The sequence below is a fragment of the Octopus sinensis genome, linkage group LG10 (genome assembly GCF_006345805.1).
Source record: "Octopus sinensis linkage group LG10, ASM634580v1, whole genome shotgun sequence".
NCBI classification, from domain to species: Eukaryota; Metazoa; Mollusca; class Cephalopoda; order Octopoda; family Octopodidae; genus Octopus; species Octopus sinensis.
In genome coordinates, this window is record NC_043006.1 from 36,920,036 (window position 1) to 36,947,501 (window position 27,466).

The 27,466-nt window shown below is 37.6% G+C and overlaps 1 protein-coding gene across 8 annotated transcripts in view; it reads right to left on the reverse strand.

Moving 5' to 3' along the window:
• Positions 1-27,466, reverse strand: part of LOC115216654 (transmembrane protein 198) — a 174,872-nt gene that overhangs the window by 29,937 nt on the left and 117,469 nt on the right. For 6 of the 8 annotated variants that reach the window (XM_036506571.1, XM_036506568.1, XM_036506572.1 and 3 more), the window contains 3 exons: positions 17,294-17,688; positions 11,719-12,282; positions 1,722-1,784 (listed from right to left, as the gene is read on the reverse strand). In XM_036506571.1, coding sequence (XP_036362464.1) covers positions 1,722-1,784; positions 11,719-12,282; positions 17,294-17,498 — 832 coding nt within the window. In that variant the 5' untranslated portion in view covers positions 17,499-17,688. The remainder of the gene's footprint in view (positions 1-1,721; positions 1,785-11,718; positions 12,283-17,293; positions 17,689-27,466) is intronic. The other 2 variants (XM_036506573.1, XM_036506574.1) reach the window with 1 other exon arrangement.

Consider the following 27,466-nt stretch of genomic DNA (forward strand, 5'->3'; position numbering starts at 1 on the left):
TCAGCTAAAAGGCAGTGCTTCAGCATATATATATATTTTATTTTTCCTAGACTAGTGAAGATATAACAAGCCTGTGATATAAATGTTTATGACTCCAGCATGGTCACTACATACTGGTTGAATCCAATAAGATAATGTTTTTCTCTCCAATTTTAGCACAAGGCTAGCAGATTTGCAGGGACAAGGCAAGTCATTTACATTGACCTCAGTATTCGACCGATACTTTATTTTATTGACCCTAAAGGGATGAAAGGTAAAGTGGACCTCTTGGGATTTGAACTCAGAACATAAAATGCCAGATGAAATACTGCTGAGCACTTTGTCCAAGTGTTCACAATTCTGCCAGTTTATTTGCCTTAAACCAATAAAATAATAAACAGTAAAATATGTTTTAAAATTAGGGTCATCAGGGACATGCTTTACAGACCAATGTGATCAATAGATCACAGACCAATTCAATAGATCAATGTTACTCAACCATTTTTTGTTTATTAACCCCCTTTGAATCCTATTTTACTCTGCAGGATTCTCATTCCCATTCAATGTTCTAAAAAAGTCCCATTATACTTTTATAATTAATTATTACTAGGAATTGTATTTTACATGTTTCAGCCCTAAGGCTGTAACTAATTTATTGGATATAAACATTAACACTAAAACCTTATATGGAATGGAACCCCAGGGGTCACGTGGACCCTGGTTGAGAACCATTGATATAAAGCGATCAGTGATACATAACCTTTTGCATCAGGTGGTTCATAAAATTCACAAAAAAATACTTCACAGATCACCAAATATACAGGAGATTTTAAGTGCATTATGCAACACTGTAGGACATAAAAACTTGCCACAGGTCACCATAACTTTGGTGTGGATCATGTTACGCAGCACTGCAATAGATTAATGCAGAAAATGATGTGTACTAGACCAGAGTAGCAAGACACAAGAGGTGTCTGCTCACTCAATGTGATCAGAGGCATGGTTAATGCATGATAAGAAATGTATTGGCTGGACCAGTACAGTCAGACATTATTCAAGCCAGTCAATTTCTTGAGCTGTGCTGGTAGGTTAAGCATATTTGTAAACTTAGATCAGTGGTTCTCAGCCGGGTCCATGTAAGATTTTATTGTTAAAATTTATGAGCAATAAACTTATTATACTTCTACAATATGCGAAATAATTTAATTTTTCTTTATACAGTTCCTAATATTAAATTATGAAAATATAACAGGATTTTTCAAAGCATCAAGTGACTATGGGGGGTCCCACTTCAATAAAATAAGAATCAAAGGCAAAAATTGTTGAGAACCACTGAGACAGATAAACCTGGATGTGGTTCACTCACCACACTCATTTACATCAAACACTAAGCTACTCCTCGAAAACTTATGAATAGAATCGTTTAACACACAAAGCTGCACAAAAAAAGAGTTAAATAAATCATAAACGAAGAGAAAATATTTACATTAAAAACATTCAAATTGTCACAACAGAAGCAGGAAAAGAAGCTACAATTACATCATCAACAGAGGCACAAAGGATTTTGGAGGAAAAGGCTTTTTATATATATATATATATATATATATATATATATATTATATATATATATATATACACATACATACATGAATGTATGTATGTATATATAAATATATAATTGAGGTTGCATGCATCATGCTACTAGGATAAACACATGTGATGCAATCAAACCAAAGTCTTACCATCAACTTCATCAGAGCTCGGAGACCGATATTTGGCAGATGAGACATTATTTCTATGTACTCCTAAAGAGTAAAGAAATGCAATAATACTTACACAAATAACAAAAATTTAGAAAAAAAAGTGAAAATACAATTTCTCATAGAATACATTTTTTTCTCGCAATCCAATAACATTCTGCAAAGCCAACATTTTGAAGAACTCACTCGTTAACAAATGTTTTCAATTAACCCTTCAAATACCAAAACTCTATTTTTGTTAACGAGCATCCCTGCCATTACATCTTTAAATTCACTCAGAAACTTTTCTCTCTTATTCAACACTTTTTGGAATTGGTTCGCAAAGTTCTTGATGTGAATTTGTGTATTGAAACAGATTGTGTTGCCTCTCAGGAGGTTCATTATGTCATTACTAAACACACACATTGTTAACATTTCACCATTATGAATTTCTATTTCTCATACTGCCATTTAAAATTTTAAATCATTAATGAGACACTAATTACTTAAAAAAAGAAATTTGATAAATTAATATCTTCCAGACTGTAATTTATCTTATTTTTGTGTTTTACAAGACATTACAATCAGTTGAACCTCTGATGCTTTTCAGGAGACATTCCTTCCTATACACATTCCCACTTAACATATGAAAGAGTCTATGCGGTTGCTTGATCTGCTAGAAACAGTAATCAACTCTCCTTTAAAATCAAGTGTCTTTGAAAAAGGCACATTAAATGATGTGATCCTAGGTGCACCATGCCCCCATCAGCATCAGAAAAGGTTGAGGTAGTCAGAGTTGGAATAAATGAGATCAGCTCAATTGGGACTGGAGTGAGGCTAAGCTAGATATATATATATATCGTTCCTTTTTCGTTTAATGTCCACTTTAGCGGTGTACATGCACTTTGTTCTCTTATATGTAAGTACACATTTTATATATATATATATATATATATATATATATATATTAGGGAGCTTGCTTCCTAGCTACATGGTTTCGGGTTCAGTCCCACTGCGTGGCACTTTGGGTAGGTGTCTTCCACTATAGCCCCGATCTGACCGGAGCTTTGTGATTGAATTCGGTAGGTAGAAGTTACTGCCGTGTGTGTATGTGGGTGTATAGCTGCTTAGTGCCTCTCCGAAAGAGAGAGAGGGATATATATATATATATATATATTATATATATATATATATCACACACACACACACACACACTCTTATATGTAATATATATATATGTATATATAATATATAAGAGAGAGTGAGTGAGAGAAAGAAATCTGTTTTCCAACCATGTGGGCTTTGGGGTCACTCCTCAGAAGGGGAATTTTGGGCAAGTATGCTCTACTACAACTTGAGCAGACCAAAGCTTTGTGGAGTGGATTTGGTAGATGGAAACTGAAAGAAACCTGTCCAATATATCATCATCATCAGAATCTAACAAATCCACTCCACAAAGCTGTGGCTAGCCCAAGGCAATAGTAGAAGACATTTGCTCAAGGAGCCATTGCAGCAGGACTGAACCCAAAAGTACATGGATGGGAAACAAGCTTCTTAACCACCCAGCCACATCTGCAACTATCGTATGCACAAAAATGTGGTGGTAGTGGTGGTGGTGGGTGGTTCTCTGCTAGAATTTAATTGTTTGGTCAACTGAACTGCTACTGCTCAGCAAGTTAGCATATAAACCTTTAAAGGAAGTACAGGTCATCATTGACTTACGACCAATCAACTTTATGACGATTGGTGTGCCAGTTTCCATTAGCAATAATAAATAGACCAGTTGAAATCTAATGAGTTTAATTTCTTAGAAATTAACCTGTCTATGGATGATGTCAGCTAACAAACACTTCCTCTAGGTTTGGTTATCAATTGCCACTGTGGTTATCCCAAGTGTTGGATGAATATCCTGTCACAGAGACGTTGAGGCAACCTCGTATTTGTTTATAAGATGACTGTTTGAAACTCTGAAATTTTTGTTTAACACCAGTATAATAGTATAATACAGAATGCTGTGTGTGACTTTTACCTGAGAATGTACCTTAAGAATGTAAAAATATAAAACAAAGCTATGTATAGGCCTATAGGCCGACTTATGACCAGATCGACTAATGACCAGTCAGTCGAAACCAATTGTGGTCATAAGTTGATGACAACCTGTAATCCTCAAGCAGAATCATTGTCATACTGTATGTGACAAAGCTGGATCTTTTGAATTACAGGTACAATCCATCAGATGAGCTTCCTTACAGTTTCCATCTTCCCAATTTCACTCAGAAGGTTTGGGTTGATCCAAGGTTATTGTAAAAAAAAACACTTGTCCAAGACACCATACGTTGAGATTGAACCTGAGATCTTATGATTGCAAACTGAACTTCTTAATCATCCAGCCATGCTACCTACAACAGCGAACTACCACTAACTGCACCAGCTGACCAAGTGTTAGGGTTGGGCTGTAATTTCACAAATCGGCTGGAAAGAAAGGAGTGGAAATATTCCATGACCTGTTCAGACCCACCAAGATGAATGGGACTGATGTATCTTATAGGAAGCCTGTGAATATCTAACAATCAATAGATGCAAAAAAGGGGAAAAAAAAACCTTGTGAGTGAAGAGAGGAGTGGGTCGGGGTGGAGATGTCAGAGACTCTAACAGGGTCAGCTGCACTTAAAAACATCCTGACAGAACTTGTAACAGGCAGAGCTGTTAATCTTTAAAGTAGTCAAAACAGCCACCTGCTAAACAGATGTTTTTTTCATAATATTCATCATGTAACATCCACCTTTCCATGCCCGCATGGGTCAGATAGAATTTGTTGAGGCAGATTTTCCATGAAAGGATGCCCTTCCTCACCCATTGCATGGTAAGTAGCTTGCTTCCCAACCACATGGTTCTGTGTTCAGTCCCACTGCATGTCACCTTGGGGGGGCAAGTGTCTTCTACTATAGCCTTTTATTTTTTATTTGTTTCAGTCATTTGACTGCAGCCATGCTGGAGCAACACCTTGAAGGGTTTTAGTTGAATGAACTGAGATTGGTATTTATTCAATTAGTCTCTTTTGCTGAACTGCTAAGTTACAGGAACATAAACAAACCAACATTGTTTGTCTAACAGTGGTAGGGACAAAAACAAATATACCCCCCCACACACATAATGATGAGCTTCTTTGAGTTTTCTTCCACCAAATCTACACACAAGACTTTGGTTGGCCCAAGGTTATAATAGAAGACACTTGGCCAAGGTTCCATGTAGTGGGACTAAACACAAGACCACATGGTTGGGAAACAGGCCTCCTGACCATGCAGTTATGCCTGTGCCCATAAACGTTATCTGTTAGAAGTGTGCTAGGATCCCAAAATACATTGGATTGTTCCTAAATATTTGGTATGTCTGTGAGTGTGAACCGTAGAACTATGTCATTCATGTAGAGCTGATTGAGGTTATGCACATAAGAATAAGGACCTTAACCTCACTTTGAGGTCAATTGGTGCAATTAGCAGCTTGCTGTCATAGGCAAGGCAGCATGGCCGAATGGTTTAAGTTCATTCTGAACAATACAGTAGAAACTCAAACTATGAGTGCCCCATTGTACAAGTAATTTTGCTGTACAAGCCAAGACGTGCAAATTTTTGTCTTGAAGTATGAGCAGAAATCCACAGTATGAGCACACAGTACATTCCATCTTTAAGGTGATTCAGTTAATAAAACCACTTTTGTATTCTCTTTTCTATAATTGTCACTTTACTTGTAATTACACCTTTTCTGTTTTAAAATCCATAAAAAATTATTTTTGAGTGGTTTTGTGGGGCTGGAATGGATTAATATTTTAGTTAAATTCAATGGGGTAAATTGATTTGTAAAATGAATAAATAGTAAGACAAGCTCGGTCATGGAATGAATTAAACTCGTACTGCGAGGTATCACTATAATCATGTATATAATGAAAAAGAAGAATTCTCAGATGTGTTGGTTTCAATCAAAAAGGTGGTTAATGCTGAGGAGTTCTAGGGAACAAGTTTAATTGCCTCATATGTTTCAATAAAAAGGTGCAGGCATGGCTACGAAGTTTGCTTTCAATCACAAGGTTTTGGGTTCAGCCCTGCTGTGTGGCACTTTGGGCAAGTGTCTTCTATCACATCTGCAGGCCAACCAAATCCTTTTGAGTGGATTTGGTAAATGGAAATGTGTGTGTGTGAGTGTATGTGGGTATGTTTGTGTCATCTTGAGTTGATGTCATGTGGTAGTTGTAAATGAGCGTGTTTTGAAACAAGTGAGGGTTGGTGATAGAAAAGAACCTTCAGCCATAGAAAATCTGCCTCAATAAATTACATCTGACCCATGCAAGCGTGAAAAGTGAACATTAAAAAAATGATGATGATGAAGATTATGTAGTTTGCGTGTGTAGGCAAAGTTTTTTGTTTTGACTCCACAACCCTGCATTTAAAGGTCTCAACAGAAGGTGCAAAACTAGAAACAGCTTTACCCCAGGTCAGCTCTCCTTCAGTTGATTCTGATTACAGACATTCCATCTGGTGTACTTTTTCTTAAGGCATAGTCTATCTAAGAGTACATTATCCACTATGTACTTCTTTGTTATTTAGTTGAGACCAAATCTTCTTATTGTATATCAGGCTCTATCTCCATTGTCTAATGTAACCTTCTTTATCTAAAACTGTAGGGTGGGGTTTAAATGATATCTGACTGCTATGTCTAGTACATCAAATGACTACCATACAACTGCTTCACATAGTTAGCATACAACCTTTTCTAAATTTTCGAGGCAGTCCAAATCGTGACCATCCAGTCTTGTTGCACTCTGAAAACTACATTAGCCAATGTATTTCTTCCATTTTATTTTAAACCACAATGATGACTTTTGAGGGCGCTCTGGGTGCTATTTCTAGCAGGTCTAACAATCATGTAGAGGACACCTTATTTATTTGTCTGTTATGAATGTTGTGTGCCAGTGTTGTGCAATATCATAGGGGGGTGTCGGGGGGTGGGTGGGCACGATGGAGAGGATATTGTTGAAAAGGCAGGGTAGGCATTCATATGCATGTATACGTAATTACACACACACACACGAAGAGTCAGCTGGCGTTTTTTTTTTTTATTCAACATTAATAAATAACCGAACATAAAGTAAAATTGAATATCAATTGAGCATCTAGTAACAGCTGTGGGTGATAGTGGGAGGAGACAGAACAATAGGCAAATCCAATTTCCTCCCTCCCACCACCACCACCACCAATGCTGCTGCTGCTACTGCAGTACAAAAGTATTACCACCACCACTACTACTACCACCATTATAAAAATGGTGTCGGTCTGTTGAAGAAGGAAAATTGTTATCATCATGATTTTAGTGTCTACTTTTCCATGCTTGCATGGGTCAGAGGCCGGTTTTTTGGAGTGGAGGTTTCTATAGTCAGATGCCATTCTTGATGCCAATCCTCATTTGTTTCCAAGCAAAGTAATAACCTACCAGTCTATTGACCAACAAACAGTTCAGACATGGTTGCATTGAGAACAAGAACCAAATGGACTCGTCAGTAAGACCCAGCCAAAGATGAAGAAGATATGAATTCATTCACTCACACACATACACCACTTTTCCATGCTTGCATGGGTTGGACAATTTACCAAGACAGATTTTTCATCGGCTGGATGCTCTTCCTGTCACCAACCCTCATCTGTTTCCAAAGTAATACTTCCCCATAGGCAGACATGTTCTCTGCAGATGATTGGAAATGAATGACAATCATTTACATCAAGCTCATGATATTCAGAAGATGCAAACACATACACACTAATACACAGTTATATACACACACATATATAGATATATGAAAGGCAGCTACTTTTAGCTTCCAGCAATCAATTTCACTTGCAAGGCTTTGGTTGGCTTGGTGCTCTCATTGAAGACCCTTGCCCAAGTTTCCACACAGTGGGACAGAACCTAAAAACATGTGGTTGGAAAATAAACTTGTTAACCACATGGTCATACCTATGCCTTGTCTGAGTTTCATATGTTAGTTACACAAAGTAATAATAATAATGCCCTGATGCAGTACCAGGCAGTGGCTCTGATTGGAAGAGTTATCATGTACATGTTTTGTCTTGGTATAAAAGATGGGCTACAACAAATATTCTGCTCAATACCACAGATTTGCTTGTCAGTTGCTTGACCTTAACTAGCTGAGCATGTCCCTTGGTGGCTGACGATATGTGCATCTCTGATCATAAGCAGAAGTAGTGGGGGAAGAATTCTTTGGAGTTTGGATAATTTACCTTTGGAAACATGGGTGTTTTGTTCAACATCCTTAAACAACCCTTATTTAGGGACTTTTTGAGCAGGATGGGCTACTCAACCTGAAGAAAATTCTAACTGGGCGCCACATGCAAGGTCATGCGCTGTGTATCTTGATACGAGATCACCATGTTGCGCATATATGGTTGTGATGCATGTCCCCAATGTACCCTTATCAGATGGGTAGTCATGATGGGTATACTGGGTTTCATATATTTTACCCCAATGTCACATTGATGGCATGCATTGCTCTCTCAAGATAATAATAATTCTTTCTATTAAAGGCACAAGGCCTGAAATTTGTGGGGAGGCTACTAGTTGATTACATCAACCCCAGTGTGTAACTGGTACATAATTTATCGACCCTGGAAAGATGAAAGGTAAAGTAGACCTTAGCAGAATTTGAACTCAAAATGTAAAGATGGATGAAAATGCCATTAAGTATTCTGCCCAATCTGCTAATGACTCTACCAGCTCACTGCCTTAATAATAATAATAATAATAATAATAATAATAATAATAATAACAATCTTCTTTTCTACTCTAGGCACAAGGCCCATAATTTTTGGGGAGGGGGCAGTCGATTTGATCGACCTCAGTACGCAACTGGTACTTAATTTATCGACCCCAAAAGGATGAAAGGCAAAGTCGACCTCGGTGGAATTTGAACTCAGAATGTAAAGATAGACATAATACTGCTAAGCATTTTCACTGCTAAAAAATGCTAACATTTCTGCCAGCTCACTGCCTTATAACAATAATAATAATTCTTTCTACTATAGGCACAAGGCCTGAAATTTGGTGGGAGGGGGCCAGTTGATTAGATAAACTCCAGTACTTTACTGAATTTATTGACCCTAAAAGGATGAAAGGCAAAGACGAAATTTGAACTCAAAATATAAAGACAGACAAAATACCGCTAAGCATTTCATCCAGTGTGCTAACGATTCTGCCAGCTTGCTGCCTCATAATAATAATAATAATTTATAATATAGGTACAGAGTCAAACATATGAGGAAAAGGAAACAAGTAATGATATCAAGTACAGTTCTTGTACGTATTTGATTGTCCTTGGAAAGATGAAAGGCGAAGTTGACTTTGCTGAGATTTGAACTAAGAACATATAGGGATGTAACAATACTTGAATGTCTAACAATTCTGGCAATTCACTGACTTATCTGACCCCAGGACATAGTGAACAAAAACAAATAATACAAGGCATTTTGTCCAGCACAGTAATAGTTCAGACAATTAACCATTATGATGATGATGATGATGATGTCCTGAATAATCCTTTCTACTATAGGCACAAGGCCTGAAATTCTTTAAGAGGTGGAGTTAAAACGATTACTTTGACCGCAGTACTTGACCTCAGCAGAATTTGAACTCAGAACATAGAGATAGGTGAAATGCCACTTAACATTTTGTCTGGCATGCTAACAACTCTGCAAGTTCACTGTCTTAATTATCATAGCATTATTTCTAATTTAGGCACAAGGCCAGCAGTTTTGAGTTGTGTGTGTGTGTGTGTGTGTGGTGTGTGTGTGTGTGTGTGTGTGGAAAGGGGGGGGGTAGTTGATTCAATTGATCCCTATGCTTTATTTTATAGATCTTGGAAAAGTGAAAGGCTAAGTTGACATCAGCAGTATTTGGACTCGGAGTGTAAAGAGCTGGGATTTCTTTTATCATATTGTAAAGTTTATTTGCCAATGTAATGTGGAAGTCCTGGTTAGGACGAATGTTGCTGCTATTTAGCCCCAGGAAAATATCTTCTCCAGCTGGCTATCGATGCAGCGTTGATAGGACTGCCATGTTATGTTGGCAAATAAACTTTACACTATTGTGCTGTTGATGCATGTTTCTTGTTCAGAAATTTAGAACTAATAGTTTTTCTATTTTCTCATATTCTTTTATTAATAATGATCTTAAACATCTGTTTCCCAGTGAAGAGGGGTTTGTATGAAGTCACATGTGTGCTTATAAAGTGAAAATATCTTTCTTTTTCTTGTGAAGATAGCCAGACTACAAGTTGTAAAACATTAAAATAATTCAGTTGAAAGAAATTTCAAGTTAATGACTACTATTTTGACCTACAAGAAATAGCAACCAAATCTTCATAAAACCACACCCTACAGCTTAAAAGAAAACTAACATTGGATAAATTGATATGGGGTTAAACAACAACTCAGGCCAGCATTACAAACCTCCATAGAGAGCCTTTATAACAGTTACTTAATTTGCTAGAAATAGCAAGCAAATCTACTTCAGATCATACTTTGTCTTAAAAAAAAAAGAGGAACACATTAGGTAAAAAGCATCCACTACCTGAAAGGATGTGATTTCCGATCTCTACAGAGCTACATCAGGCTAGGTGGTTTATTCAATGCCTTCTGTCTCAGAGAACAAAATGTAGGAGTCTTTGTGACAACATGCTTTCATCAATTTTGTGTTTTTAACTCAATGAAGCCTTGGGTCCTAGGTACCCAGTTTCCATGGTGAATAAGCAACTGAGATCATAACATATCCCCTGGATGGGATGCCCAGTCAGTCACAATGTGAAATGAAGTGTCTTACTCAAAAACACAATGCACTGCCCAGTTCAGGAATTGAAACCATGATCTTGCAACCATGAATGCAATACCCTAACCACCAGGCCACATACCTTCACCATTTCCAATACATACATTCTTTAACTGAGCTGGCAGTTGTTAATACACTAGATAAAACAGGGCTGTGGAGTCAGTAAAACTATACTGACTCTGACTTGCAGTATCTTTATTCTTATCACTTAATTACATGAAGAGGAGTCGGAGGTGCCAATAGTAGAGGAGTTTTGACTCCACAGCCCTGAGACAAAATGCTTAGTGTTATTTCATCCGTCTTTAAGGTTTGAATTCAAGAAATAAGGACCAGTTGAGCACTAGGGCCAGAGTACACGATTTATTCCCTCCCACAAATTTTCCATTGTCTTTTAAAGAATTTTTAAAACTAAAATTTTGAGGGATTTAGTAAACCAAGTAACTTATTTTTTGCTTGGTTGGAGTTTGAACACTAGTAAAAGGCTTCATAACTTAGCATTAATTATCTCTTATATAAATATCGATAGAAGCTTCTAATTGAGGCCCTTCACTCCTAATTACATGACCATCATCATTTTAACGTTCATTCTTCCATTCTGACATGGAGTGAAGGGGTGGTTTACAGTAATTGATATTTAGCTGGATTGTGCATAAGCGTGTCTTTGTGTACGTGTGTGTGTGTTAGCATGAATGTGCATAAATGTATTTTGTGTGTATGTGTATGTTGTTTAGCCCTGATCAAGAAAATGTTTGGTTAAAGGCTTTCCACCTATGACCATCCATTCTAATTTTCAGACGGTCTACTATAACTATATTATTCAAATTGCTCTTCTTTTATGATATATGATTTGAAGGGGATTTACTTGTACTTCTAGCAAAATAAAGCAACCATGCAGAGTCCCCTCATTAATTCTGTGATGTGGTAGTTTGTGTGTAAATATACTCTCTTCCATAAAATTAGATTAACTCCTTGGTTAACACCCTTGGTTAGTTATATCATAGATACACGCATACGCACACAAAGGTACAAGCACTCACATACACACAAAAACATACAGACAAGTGCACAGACATACATTTACAGGCACACACATGTCTTAAAAATTACTTACTTTCGTGATGGTCTGCGCTCTGTCCTGTTATTCTCCACTGGGTCAAGGAGCCTACAAGGAAACAGAAAGGCCAGCAACCGAGAATCAGCCAGCTGTACCAACAGGGAGGGTCAGAATCCTCCACTTTGATACACTCCCACACATAGTTCACGATCAGGAATTTTTCTATAAAATAGTCCAGGCAAATCGCCATCAAGGCAGCACCAAAGACGCTTGTACCGAGAATGGTGCCTGCCTTTTGGAACTTGAGAGTCAGCAGCGCAAATAAAATACCAACACCAATGAGAACACCGATTGGTATCCATTTGTTGGCAATGTTATAGAACTGGTCCACTGTGACCAACACTCCGGTCGAGAGACCGACGCCAAAGTGGAATCCGGTCAGAAAAAGTCCAACATACTGGACCAACATGGTAATTAGTCCGCAGATTATGCCGGCACCCACTGCAATGCCAATGTTTGCTTCTTTCGGCAATACTGTCTCTTCTATACAAACTATATATACAACCACTGTGCCAAAGATGAAACCAGTTAAGAACATGACAGCCTTGAAGAATCGGTAACCTGAAAGTAAAAGACAAAAAATATTTGTGGGTTTAAAGTATACATGTAACATGGTTATACATACGTAAATTATCAGCATCAATTAACATCCAGTTTTCCATGCCTGAATGGGTCGGACAGAATTTGTTGAGGTAGATAACCTATGGTTGGGTGCCCTTACTGTCACCAACTCTCACCTGTTTCCAAGCAAGTAAATGTTTTCTCATAGCGACATGTTTTCCATGGAAGACTGGAAATAGTTATCTTTGATTGCATGTGGGTGATGCTTCTTTTTACAACCATCAAGTGATGTCAAGACAAAGGCAGACACAATCTACCGACCTATCTATCTATCTATCTATCTATGACAAGCTTCTTTCTATTTCTCTCTGTCAAGTCCTCTCACAAGGCTTTGACCAACCCAGAGGTTATAGCAGAAGGCACTTGGCCAAGGTGCTTCTTATTTATTTTTTACTGCTCACAAGGGGCTACACACAGAGGGGACAAACAAGGACAGACAAACGGATTAAGTTGATTATATTGACCCCAGTGCGTAACTGGTACTTATTTAATCAACCCTGAAAGAACGAAAGGTAAAGTTGACCTCGGCAGAATTTGAACTCAGAACTAAGCATTTTGACCAGCGTGCTAACGTTTCTGCCAGTTTGCCACCTTTCTAGGTGCCTCTTGGTGGGACTGAACCTGGGACCACATGCTTGGGTAGTACACACTCATGCCTGCACATATGGTGTGTGTGTGTGTGTGTGTGTGTGTGTGCATATGGAGAGAGAGACTTTGTTTATTATAATCACTCACAAAAACACATGATGGCAACCAAAGACCAAACTAATCCTTAATATAAAAGAAATGGTTTTATCTCTCAAACATAAGTCTAATAGTGTGAAATATTATAATCCCAAGACTTCAGAGCTTAGAGACAAAAGACCAAACAAGGTGACGAAGGAAATAGGCAGGTGTACTTGTGTTTATTTCTATGAAGGTCTCAGTATGAAAGCTGTTAAGTTTCATATTGAATAAGAATAAAAAAGGGCTGATTACTTAAACACAGATTTGTTAGAACAAAGCTGAAAAAAAGCTATAAGAACATTATATATAATGATTTGATGATATAATATGGTATGCTAAGAAGCAAGGAGAAGTGAGTTAGTAATGCGTTAAACTAGGTTAAATTTTGTACAGCATGGTAAAATTTAAGGTTAAGAAGGCCTAGAGCATTTTCAGGGTGTTCACCAATAACATCTATGTATTTCAAAACAATTACATGAGCCATTGAGGAAATGTTTATGAGGTCAGTAAACTTGCTAGAAATAGCAGCTAAATTTCCCTCGAATTACACCCAGTTGTTTTTATTTTTTTAAATGGTTATATAAAATAACAATATTTTAGATAAATTACCATATTTGATGGTGTATAAAATGTCCTTTTTTTTAAAAAAAACAATGTCTCGAAAATTCACACTGGGTCTTTGTTGCAAAGTTGGGCCTATATTACATGTTTAACCCTTTAGCATTTAAACCAGTCAAATCTGGTCCAAATATTCTCTTTATCTTATGTTCAATCCAGCCAGATCCAGCCTCTCACACCTACCCTACATTGTCATTCAAAAAATGAGCAATCACACCAGCAATATCTCAATGCTACAGAATAAAGTATGATTAATTTAAAGCAAAGTCAAAAATAAAGCATTACATTTGACAAAGTAATCTGAATGCTAAAGAGTTAATATACTAAAAACCTTTTTTTGACACTGCATCTGAAATCAGGATGTGCCTTATACCTGTGCATCTTTTATGCAGTCAAATACAGTATTTGCAACAAAAAAAAGTGCAAACTTATAAGCAAAAATATTACAGTCATGACCATTTCATTTAACAAGACTGATTGGGCTAAAAAACAATACAAGAATATCACATTATGCCAAGTAAAAAGCACTTATGCTGGTGTCATGTAAAAGGCACTTGTGCTGGTGCCATATATAAAGCAGCCATGCTGGTGCCAAATAAAAACCACCCAGTATACCCCATAAAATCGTTGGCATCTAGCTGTAGAAATCATACCAGACAACTGGAAACTGGTGCAGCTATTTGGTTTACCAGCTCCTGCCAAACCATGCAACTCATGCCAACATGGAAAACGGGTGTTAAATGATGATGAGGAGGATAATGAATGACAAAAGAGGCTTCAAATCCATCTGTATGAAACTACGGTCAGAGGCATAACATAAGCCATCAGATCTGTTTTAGAAAACGGTGTGAGGGTTAAGAACAGTCAAACTGACAACAGAACTGTTAAATGTCAGAGGTACTGTACCCAAACATTGTGTCTAAAACCTAATATCATTCTTTAATCACATACACACAAAAAACAAAGAACTGATAAAACAAATTTCTCAAGAGAGTGGTATTCATTCACAATCATTACCATTATTATTTCTCCTCCCCACCACCACCACCACTTGAGAACTGTTGTTGGTTTGTTTACATTACCATGACTTAACAGTTCAACAAAAGAAACTGATAGACTTAAAAAATAAGGACTGGGATCAATCAGTTCAAGTCCCAACATGACTACAGCACAACAACTGGAACATGCACAAGATAACAGATTAAAGTTAAGTGTTATTTCTTGGTTTATTTCCTTTAAGACTAAGCCAAGTGAAATCAGTTGTGGCTAAGCTCCTTTCGAATGTTGGGTCTGGCATGCTAACAATTCTGCCAGCTCGCCACCTTAATAATAATAATAATATACTCTACTAGAAGCACAAGGCCTCACATTTGGGGGAAGGGGACAGTTGATTACATCGATCCCAGTACCTAACTGGTACTTATTTTAATAATAATAACAACAACAACAACAACAACCCAGTTGCTGGGACCTATTTATAACATTTGTGATGTCATGGGGGCAGCTGACAGCTGTATGTATGGTTTCTATTGTTATAAATTATGTCAGGCTTAAATTTAAAGCTGAGATTATGGATAGACAAGGAAAGAAACGATGGGAGGACAACTACAGACAAAAAAATGCAAAACAAGATACAAGATCTGAAAAAGTAATCTTCAACTCGGATAAATAGAAAAATAAAAAGTAGAGGGTGGTAAGCATCATCTTAATGTAAAGGATAACTGCTCCAGCAATTTGCATAAAAATCTCCAGAAGAACACATCACCATTTGATGTCTTCTGAATGCTTGGATGGGTTACACCAATGGTTCTCAACCCTTTTTTTTTTTAGCTATGGACCCTTTAGATTCCTATTTTACTTGGATGGACCTTCGTAACCATTCAATGTTTAAAAAAGACCCTATTGCAGTTTTATAATTAAATATTATTAGGAAATGTATAAAAAAAAATTGTTAAAATATTTTGTGCCTTGTAGAAATAAAACCACTTTATTGCAAATAAATTTTAACAAAAAAATCTTACATGGATTGCTAAGGGCCATATGGATCCTGGTTGAGAGCAACTGGGTAATACAAAACTTTTTGAAGTAATATTCTACAGACAGATGCCTTTCCCAACACCCATCTTTAATTATTTTTAAGTAAGGCACGGCTGTGTGGTTATGAAGTTTGCTTCCCAACCACATGGTCCTGGGTTCAGTTTCACTGTATGGCACCTTGGGCAGGTGTTTTCTGTCATAGCCCCAAACTAACAAAAGCTTTCTCAGTGGATTTGGTAAGGAGAAACTGAAAGAATTCTCTTGTGTATGTCTCCTTGTTTCAACACTGCGTGATTGTTGTAAAATGGTTGTCACTGTTAATCAAAGCTGCATCATTCATTTGCAGTATTCTGCAAAAGCATGTCTGGCCAAGGGAAAATATTACCTTGCTTGGAAGCAATTTTCAGCCATAGAAAATCTGTCTCAATAAATTCTGTCTGACCCATGTAAGCATGGACAAGTGGACATTAATGTGATAATGATGATGGTAGATTCAAGAGGAAATGAAATCAAATGTCATCCTAGGAGCAATTTGAACTCAGAACTTGAAGAAACTCAATTTAAAATGGTAGTCCACAAGATGCCCCTTCCTGTCACCAGTCCTCACTTGTTTCCAAGTAAAGTAATATTTCACACAGAACACTAGGAATGAACAACCTTACTTGTATGACAGTGATACTTTTTTACAACTACCATGTGATATTAAGACAAAGGTACACACACACACACACACACACACACACACACAGATGATGGCTTCTTTCAGTTTCCATCAAGCAAATCTGCTCGCAAGGAATTGATCAACCCAGGGCTATGGCAGAAGACACAAGCCCAAAGTGCCATGCAGTGGGACTGAACCCAGAAACATTTGGTTGGGAAGAAACCTTCTCAACTGTACAGCCTCATCTTTACTTAAAATTGAAGAATAAAATCTGCAGGCAGAGTCTTGACTTACAGACAATGCCTTTGTGTTTGGGTGAGTTTGTATTATTGCTCCAGATCTTCTGTAGAGAAAGTTCTATTGTGTCCTCTTTTTGTAGGGGCTGATGATGAAGAAGGATCAAGTGATCCAAGTGGAAGGAGCTGTCAGAAGAAGTAGTCCAAAGGAGATGTAGAAAGCAGTGATGAAGGATATCTGGATAAAAGGAGCTCAAGAAGATAACAAAGGATTGCAACAAATCTCAAAATCCAGTGGTGGAGGATATTTGTCATACCCATGGGTAAATGGACATATGGTGATGGTGATGAAGGAAGATGAATAAAACAGGGGTGGGGGTGCATGCACAAGGTATAAGAATGAGTCAGCTAGGGAAATGGAAAGAAGTGAGAATGGAAGCTTAAGAACAAAAACCCAAACCGAAGCAGAATGCGTGTGAGAGAGGGCATAGGGGGAAAGAGAGTAAGAGGTAGAAGGAGAGAGCAAGAGAGAGGGTGAGAGTGTAAGAGAAAGAGAGAGAGAAAGACAGCAAGAAAGAGACAGAGCAAAGGAAAGAGAGAGAGAACAAGAAAAACAAGAAGAAAAAGGATAGGCAAATAAAGGGACAAGATAAGGGTCAACTAGTAAACTTACCAAAGAATGTGTAGACAATTCCAAAGAGAAAACACATGGAACATATCACAGCTGGAATGACTGTGTAGTCGTAATCAATCTTGGCACAGCGTGCAGGCCTCCGACTTGGGCTCATGCTTATATTGTTTGGGAACACTGTGGTTCTAAACATTAATTGTGGAAGTGGGTGGTTTACGTGTGGTGGTGACAGCTCTGATGTCTCCATAACTTCAATGGTTAAAACACATCAGAACTTTTTGGACAGATTTCTGTTATGTCTCTCTCTCTTTCACCCCTTTCTTTTCTTCTTGTGAGAAAAAGGGGTTCTTTTTTTTATTTTTCCTCCTTTTTAGTTTTACTCGATTACTGTTGCCATAATAAACCAATGAATGAATTGGTTCGTCAGGGTTTCAAATCTGGAAATATACAAGAAAAGAAGAAAAAACAGTTAAAAACAAAAATAAATTATGTAAAAAGAAAACATTAAGGTAGTGCTTAAGCATGACCACACTCAAGGCAGTGCTCCAGCATGGTCACAATCTAATGACTGAAACAAGTAAAAGATACACAACAAAAGATAATCCTTTTGTTGCCATATTTTTGTTGAAATACATTGCTTTTAATTGATTTTGGAAATTAATGCAGAATTTAGTAACTTTGTTCTTATTAAGCTGTCATTTGCAACAGAAATGAACATGGAATTTTAATGGAAGATACTAGATCCCTTAAAAACGGAAAGCTTGTATCAGAGAACTATGGGTGGTTTCAAGTAGATCGATATGAAAAGGATTAAAGAGCAATATGTCTATCTGTCTGTCTATATGTATATGAATGTGTGTGAGTGTGTATATGTATGTATATATATGTAAGTATGTTTAAATAAAATATTTATGTATATATGATATATACATACAAGGTGCTATGGACAAACTGTTGTCATTTTATATTCTAAATTTTGCGCATTGTTATTGATTTTGGTGATTACACAGTATAGTAGGGTCAGTTGAGCACAGTCTGTGAGAAAAACAGCACCATGATGCAATTCACTCTGTCAGAAATTTGGAAACAACATGCTGTACAGCTTGCCATTCACGCCGGAAGATTCAATATGAACATTTCAGAGTGTTTGAGTGTCAACCTGAGGACAGTGCAGTCTGAAGACATGTACCGAGAGTGATAAAAATCTAACATTCTGTCAACATCATGGTGTTTGGAGTGGTCACTAGTGATGGTGACGTAATACCTTCATTCATCTTCCCACACGGCCTCAGACTCAACATGGAGGCCTGCATCAAGTGCCTGGAGAAGGTAGTCCTGCTCTGGATCAAGAGGGTACCTGCTGGAAGACCCTATGTCTGGCACCATGCCACACAAGCAGGAGATCCCAGTCATGGCTGTCAGACAATTTCTGTGACCACATCACCCCTAACATCTGGCCACCTAACTCACCAGACTGCAACCCCTTTGATTATTATGTGTGGGGTGCAGTTGAGCAAGAGACCAACAAAACTCCTTGCAATACCAAAGATAAACTGATGGCAAGGATTATGGCAGTATTCATCAGTTTTGTCCAGAAGAGATGCAGCAGATTCCGAAGTCATCTGAAGTCCGTGGTTGAAGCCAATGGTGATTTTATTGAATAAATTTACTCTTTAGTATTTCAAGATGTTTTTATGTAATTTTGGTAAGTTTGTGCATAATTCAGATGATAGCTTATTCACTTCACTGCAACCTATATGTGTGCATACACACACACAAAATAAATGTGGGGTAGATGCAGGCATGGCTGTGTGGTAAGAAGTTTGCTTCCCAACCACAAGGTTCCAGGTTCAGTCCCACTGCATGGCACTTTGGGGAAAGTGTCTTCTACTATAAACCCAGGCCAACCAATACCTTGTGAGAGAATTAGTTGACAGAAACTGTGTAGAACCTCATCATAAGTGAGTGAGTGTGTGCAAAACTGCTGGCGTTGATTTGTTTACATCCCTGTAATTTAGCAGTTCGATAAAAAAAGACTGATAGAACAACAGATTTTAAATATATAAATAACAGGGTTGATTTCTTTGACTAAACTCCATCAAGGCAGTGCCCCAGCATGGCCACAATCTAATGACTAAAATAAATAAAAAATTAAAAGACTGGTTCAAATGTAGAACAGAATCCTCATTATCTCTCATTAATGTTGTAATGAGACTTTTTTAATTGAGGTTTTAATTCAAATATGAACACTTAGTGAGTTGGTAAAAAAAAAGCTTAAAAGAGAGCATTAGTACATTACATATATTTTACACCATCAGAGATAAAAGACAAAATAGATTCTCTCTCTCTCTCTCATCAATTAATTATCCAGAGAACAAAGCCTGTATTTTATATTGATTCCTTATATAGGACAGAGGAATAAGAGTCAAAAGAAATTGAATAAACAGGCACTTCAAAAAAAAAAATGTCTTTATGGCTGTGTGGTTAACAAGTTTGTTTTGTAACCATGTGGGTTTGGGTTGTCTCACTGCACAACAACACCTTGGGCAAGTGACTTTTATTATAGTAATGGGTCAACCAAATGCCTTGTGGGTGAATTTAGCAGAAACTGTGCGGAAGCCCATTGTGTGTGTGTGTGCTTGATCCACATGCTAGTTTGTTTACGCTTCCATAGCTTAGTGGTTCAGCGAAAAAGGCACCAGTAGAATAAGTACTGAGGATGAGGCGTAGGAGTGGCTGTGTGGTAAGTAGCTTGCTTACGAACCACATGGTTCCGGGTTCAGTCCCACTATGTGGCACCTTGGGCTAGTGTCTTCTATTGTAGCCTCGGACCAAAGCTTTGTGAGTGGATTTGGTAGACAGAAACTGAAAGAAGCTTGTCATAAGTGTGTATGTGTGTATGCCCCCCCCCCCCACGTCGCTTGACAACCGATGCTATGTTTACGTCCCTGTAACTTAGCTGTTCGGCAAAAAAAAAAACCCCCGATAGAATAAGTACTAGGCTTACAAAGAATAAGTCTTGGGGTCGATTTGCTTGACTAAAGCAGTGCTCCAGCATGGCCACAGTCAAATGACTGAAACAAGTAAAAGAGGCATGACCATAGTCTAATGACTGTAAAAAGTAAAAAAAATAAAAGCTCGGTGAATGCAGTTAGAATCAGTGCATCCCAACTTTATCTTACTCACAGACCTGAGCCTGAATTCTTGCTACATATTGGACTCTACTAAAAAGGTACCCAAGGGCTGAGTGATTGTGATTATCTGGGTTACCACTGTTGTGGGGGATTCAAAACCTAGCCGCCTAGATACTCGGTCAGATGCCATCAGTGAACTACTGCAATTTCATGTGATCATACTATAAACTGACCAATCACCATGAAACTGTGGAGTGATATAGTTTCCTTGAATGTTCTAAAGTTTGACTTGTCTCCTATAAGAACCGTTTTTGACATTTTCCTAATTGCTGCAAGTTGAAGGCGGCTAACTGACTCACACACCTCCATTCTTGCCAGGCAGATGGCCAATGGACTGCTGACTGCCTCAGCGATTTGTGCAGATGACTTCATATATTTTTGGACTGACCATATGATGTCACACAGATAGCTTTCTATATTTCCAGTGCAGTTTTCCTCTCCTCTCATTCAGCAATTATTAATGTTGCCAACACCAAATATCTTTATATCCAGCACAAAATATTACAGTTTACTTCAACTATTATTCACGCAGCCAAAGGAATGTCTTCGTTGACCAGCTGAACTCAAGCATCAGCAAAACGCCTCGTGACACCACCCTAAAACATGTTCATCCATCTCTGATAGACTTCTAGAGTTTTGTGAATCTAATTTCTCTCAAGTTTGGGTTGAGCTGAGGCCTTGAGAGAAGACACTGGCCCAGTGGCGTGTTGCACATTAAGATCTATCCAGGAATTGTGGTTGCAAAAGGAACGCCAATAACCACACATCCAGGCAAGCGCACATTTTAACTAGGAACTTACTTGTTACTCTATAGTGATAAAAAAGAAGAAGAAAAAGATGTTAGTGAATACAGAATGCCACACACAAAGGCTTGCGTTCCGAATATATTATTAAAAATCCATATCTTCCTTTACCAAATTTATTTTCCATTTTTTTCTCTAAATTAAATAAGTTATGTATACACACACATTCTTTCACATGCACACTCACAAATGTACGTATATTATTTGTATGCAAGTATAACAGACATATGTATAAACTTGTATACACATGCATAATTAAAATACACTTTTAGTTTTTTCATTTTTTTTTTTCAAAATTAAATAAGCAATGTATACATACGCAGACATACACACAAATGTATGGACAGCGTGTGCATATACATAACAAAATATGTATATATTAACGTGTATACATAATAAACATACAAGCGATAAACAGCTAAACTATATAAATATACATGTATGCTTGTGTGTGTGTGTATATATATATATATATATATATATATATATATATATATACATACATACATACATATATAGTGCATTATAAGCATATACACACATGGAAGATTAATTTCTTTCTCAAATAGAAGCCACGAATATTTTTTATTTAGCATTTTCAATTTTATTTATTATTGTTGTGATTCTAATTTCTTGTTTATTCAAAAAATCTTCCAAAGTAAAAGAATTCCCCCCCACTTTTTTTTCGTTATTTCAGACAAGTAGATGAGATATAAGAAAGACTAAATAACAATAAAGGATTTCTATTATATCTCACATGTAAACAGTGTATGGATGGTGGGTTAGATGGAAGGGGGTGGAGGGCAGTCGACCAGGATTTGACTTTCAGTTAGGATCTAGAGGAACCCCACCCCCTTCTCCCTTATTCAAATAAATCAGGCTCTGACACCGATTGGTTGAAATGTGTGTGTGTGTATGTGTGTGCGTGTAAGTTTGTGTGTGCATGTAATAGATATGTGCGTGTAAGGTATGTGCGTGTGTTTGTACATTTATAATTTAAAGAACAAATGCGAAAAAAAAAAGAAAGATATTAAATAAAAGAAATAACGAGGATGTGAAGAATGAGAACTACGAAAAAATAATGATGATGATGTTCTCTTCAAACCAAACTACTAGAAGGAATGACGGAAAGGCTGAAGACTTAAAGACTTGTCATAACGATGTAGTTTCTTTTCTTGAATCCCCCCCCTCTCTAAATATTACAACATACACCTTTCTTACTTTTTGTCTTTTCCCTGCTTTTCTTTTCTTTGAATGAAGCTGATATTTAGGTCAAACACATTGTGTGTGCGTTTGCCTATACGGAATATGTGTTAGATATTATCGTACTTGTTTGAATATTTATACGTATTAATTAAATTCCATGCAACAATTTATTAGAGAGAGAGAGAGAGGAGTGAAAGCGGGGAAGAAGAGAGAGGGGCTCATAGCAACAGAGACAATCAAGCGTACGCGCACACGAACAGACAGACAGGTAAATTCGCATAACACGAACACTCACATACATATATAGGAGACAAATACATTTACACATACACACACATTTACACAGACAGACAATTAGACGCTTATAGACAGACGCTTCACACTGACAGGCACTGAATGACAGAAGGACCGACATTCTGCAGTTTATTATTATTCAAAGTTAGTTACTGAGATCACTTGTTTGCCGTTACTTTTGTATACGTAGTTCAGTTAGTCGGATCCTAGGTTCAAATAATCACAGTGCACCGAGAATATCTGTTTCGAGTCGGAACAAGTCAAATTATATTTATATATATAATAGGCTTCTCTTACCGACAAAAATGTCGCAAAACTTGACTTAAAAATGACTCAACATATTTTATCGGGTGGTGTTACTAAAGTTAAACACGGCCTGGGCGAATCTTTGGCCGAAACTTACCCTATTTGATGGCATACACAAGACACACGGGGTATATTTGATGCACCCTGATTTCAAGAGAACACGTTCAGTAAAAAAAAGTGAGCGCCAGTTACAAAATTAGCCTATGGGAAATCAAACTTCGTATAGAAGACCCTGAGGGGCGTTTTGAAGTTTTGGGGGAGTGGTGCATTTTATAAGCCAGAGGACTCCAACCATCGGGCCAGGCAGTGGATCATCTGGAACCGGGCAGCACAGAAAGAATAAATTTTAAAATTATACAGGCTGCGAGCTTGCAGGATATTTTTGCGTTGTATATGTAATAATTTATATATTATGCATTTTTTGCGTTGTTACGAGCGTGGTTTCCCAGTCCGTGGTGCAAAAGTAGTCGGGAACCATTGATAAGCTATCAAATACGGTAGTTAAATATAGCCAGTTTATTATTTACAAAGTGATTGAAGTTGAAGTGTAAAAGTTCAGCTTGCAAAGAGAGGAGAGAGTGTGAGACAGCAAATAATAGAAATAGAAAAACAAAGGTAGAGAGACAAACTGGCAGACAAAGTAAGATAGTCGGACACAGGGTCTGGGAGAGATGGGGGTATAAAAAGCAAGAAATTTTTACATAAGCTTTCTTACCTCAATTTTTCTATGATTTTGAAATGAACTCAATTTTTCTATGATTTTGAAATGAAATTAAACCAATGGCAGAGACCCAAGAAAACGGTTACTGGTGGTTACCATTGCCGGGCCCCACCCAATAAAGGAGACGGGTGAGTGAACCCTCCAGTGAGTAGCAGAGTTAGCAGGATCGGTTATTCAGTTACTATCAATCTAGTTAACGCAAATAATATACCACGTGAAACATTATCACCGACATTGCCAACCAACAATATTATCGACATAGTATCAAGTACTCACACCCTCCACCATCGTCCTTCCGTTAGGTAAGTTATAGCACTGACTGTGCAACTGTAGCTAGTTTCTAATGTCAAACATTCTAAGAGACAGTCTTAAATATCTGTGTGTGAAATATCTGTCCCTAAACACATTTCAGCAAAAATATTGGGATTTAGTAACTGGTAAAAGAGTACGGCAACTACACGAGTTTCTCTCTTTCTCTATAAATCCCTCCCGGTTTTTATCGTCTGAACAAACCTACAGACGATTAGAAACTGACTGGAGACAAAGAGAACAGTTAGTGTCGAACGTGCATGCATTATATAATATATATCATTGATTTGTTTCAGTCATTGGCATGCGGCCATGCTGGGACACTTTCTTGAAGGGTTTAATCGAATGAATCGACTCCAGTTTTTTTAAATTTTTTTTTTTAAGAGTAATACTTATTCTATAGTTCTTTACATTACAGGGACGTAGACAAACCAGCAGCGGTTGTCAAGTGGTGGTGGACACACACACATACACGATGGGCTTCCTTCATTTTCCACCTACGAAATCCACTCACACGACTTTCGTCTGCACGGGACTCGGGGACCGAACACGGAACCACGTAGATGAGAAGCAAACTTCTTACCATGTGTATCCCTCTGTCTGTCTGTCTGTCTGTCTAATTCGCATATACATCCATATATGCTTCGCTGTGGAAGTCCACTAAAAAATTCCTGTTCCCTTCACAGTATGTTTCTAATCATATATTAAAAGCTCACTACATAAAATGTTAACACTACCTTAGCTACTGCTTTACACGAGGACGGTGGGATTGAATAATTTAATTCCAGCGATTTTTTTTTTTATTTAAAAAAAATTTTTTTGATTTTTTGATTATTATTTATGTATGTATGTATGTAAATAAACGCGCGCGCACGTGCCGGCGGTCAGTAGGAAAAGTAATGGTGACCCATTCAGTCTTGTGAGAAATTGCAGGAGATGGAGGCCCGAATTTTTGTCACAGAATAAGCATCACTCAAGGCATCCAAGGACCGAGTGGTGATATTGAAGAAACTATTTTGCAGGGGTTTAAATTTTACTCAACCAAAACTGCAATGATAAAAATTATATTTAAAAAAAATCAAAACCTGTGAGAAAAAAAAAGCTAAGAAGGACTCCATTCCCCCTCACTGCACACTTCATGGTTGACTGGTTACCATTTAGACCATTCAATTCACACTTCATTACACACAGACACATTTTTCTTGCAGATGTTCAGGCTGGGCTTCAGTCACTCTAAAAGCCATGACTCTTAAGATGATTATTGCCTTTCATTCAAAATGTTTCACACACACAACACACACAGTTGTGTAGGACTAACCATGTGCGTGTGTGTGTATAAATACACGTAACACTACCAGGAGGAGCGAGAGGTGAGGCACAAGCCTAAATTAAAACCTAGCCTCTCCAGCTAAATATTCATGTCCCATGCAACAGAAGCTGTACATCAAGGATTGGGAGGGCTGTGTGGTAAGTAGCTTGCTTTCCAACTACATGGTTCCGGGTTAAGTCCCACTGCGTGGCACTTTGGGCAAGTGTCTTCTACTATTGCCTTGGATCGACCAAAGCCTTGTGAGTGGATTTCGTAGACGAAAACTGAAAGAAGCCCGCCGTATATATGTATGTATGTAAGTATTTGTGTGTCTATCCTCCCGCCACCGCTTGACAACAGATGTTGGCATGTTTACGTCCCCGTAACATAGCGGTTCGGCTAAAATAACCGATAGAATAAGTACTAGGCTTACTAAGAATAAGTCCTGGGGTCGATTTGTTCGATTAAAATCTTTTACGGCTGTGCTCCAGCATGGCCGCAGTCAAATGACTGAAACAAAAGAGTATAATACAAGTCCTGCTGTCTTGTGGGTAGTTAGTCCAAGAAGACAAAAGCTAGGAGAGAGCACATCCCAAGAAAATAAGCGGCAGCACTCAGCTTTAAGATCGTGTACCCACGACAAACTGAATTTCTGCAGCTGGGAGAAGGTTCTGGTTACCTTCGGTCTCCTATACCATAGGGTCCAGATGATACTTTCAGCCCCAATAATACTTCACTGACTTGGTAGTTTTTTTCTTATTTTATTTTATTTTAATTGCTTCCCAATCGCATGATTCCAGGTTCAGTCCCACTGCGTGGCACCCTTGGTAACCGTCATCTATTATAGCCTCGGGCCGACCAAAGCCTTTGGAGTGGATTCTGTAGACAGAAACTGAAAAAAGCCCGTCATGTATATAAACGTGCGTGTGCGCGTGAGTATGTGTGACCATCGATTGGCAAACGGTGATGGTCTGTTTACGTTCCCGTGACTTCGCGGTTCTGTAAAAATAAGTATCGATGATAAAAAAAAAGTACTAGGGCCGATTCGATCGATTAAAAACTCCTCGATACGGTGCCCCAGCATGGCCGCAGTCTAATGACAGACAAGTAAAAGATAAACCATAATAGCAAAGTTTTTGTACCTTGTGTGGGTCATTAAGATAAACACATGCTGGTTCTATTTAATTTATTATTACTACCAATTAAACAATTAACTAATCAATAAATTGATCGAGTGATTGGTTAATCAAACAAAACAAGTTTGATTAATCAATCAAATGGTTAATTAGATAACTAGTTAACTATAATAATTTTTTCTAAATTTTGGCAGAAGGCCGGCAATTTTGAGAAGTGGGTTGTGGATTACACTGACCCCCCAGTACTCAACTGGTACTTATTTTATCAACCCCGAAAGGTTGAAAAGCCAAGTCAACCTTGGTGGCATCTGAACTCTGAGTGTAAAACTTGAATGAAATGCCACTTCGCATTTTGCGGTCGCCTTAACCATTTAATAATAAAACGAGTGCGTGAGATATATTTTGCTAAGAGAGAAAGAGATGAAAAAATATTTGATACATAATGTAGCAGAGCATATTCAGATTGAGGGTGGGGGGTGGAAGCTGAGCTTTGAATAAACAAACGAATACACATCACCGTCCTCGTCATTATCATCAGTTGATGCCTGTTTTCCCCTGCTGGTATGAGTCGTATGGGGTCCCTCTTGTTGCGACACAGCAAAGAAGAAAAGAAAACTGCAAATCCTTTGTTATTGCATATGTCATTTTTGTTTAGTTTGGGACTTTTTTTTCCGGCTGGATGTCCGTTTTACAGGATGCACTGGGTACATTTTATCATACATACAGAACGCTGACTAAAAAGATACTTAGAAAACAATATCTGCGAATTGAATGTGCTGCTGCTGTTAATAATAATAATAATAATAATAATAATAATAATAATAATAATAATAATAATAATAATAATGATAATAATAATAATAATAATGATAATAATAATAATAATAATAATAAATTAAAATAATAATCCTTTCTATTAAAGGTGCAAAGCCTCAAA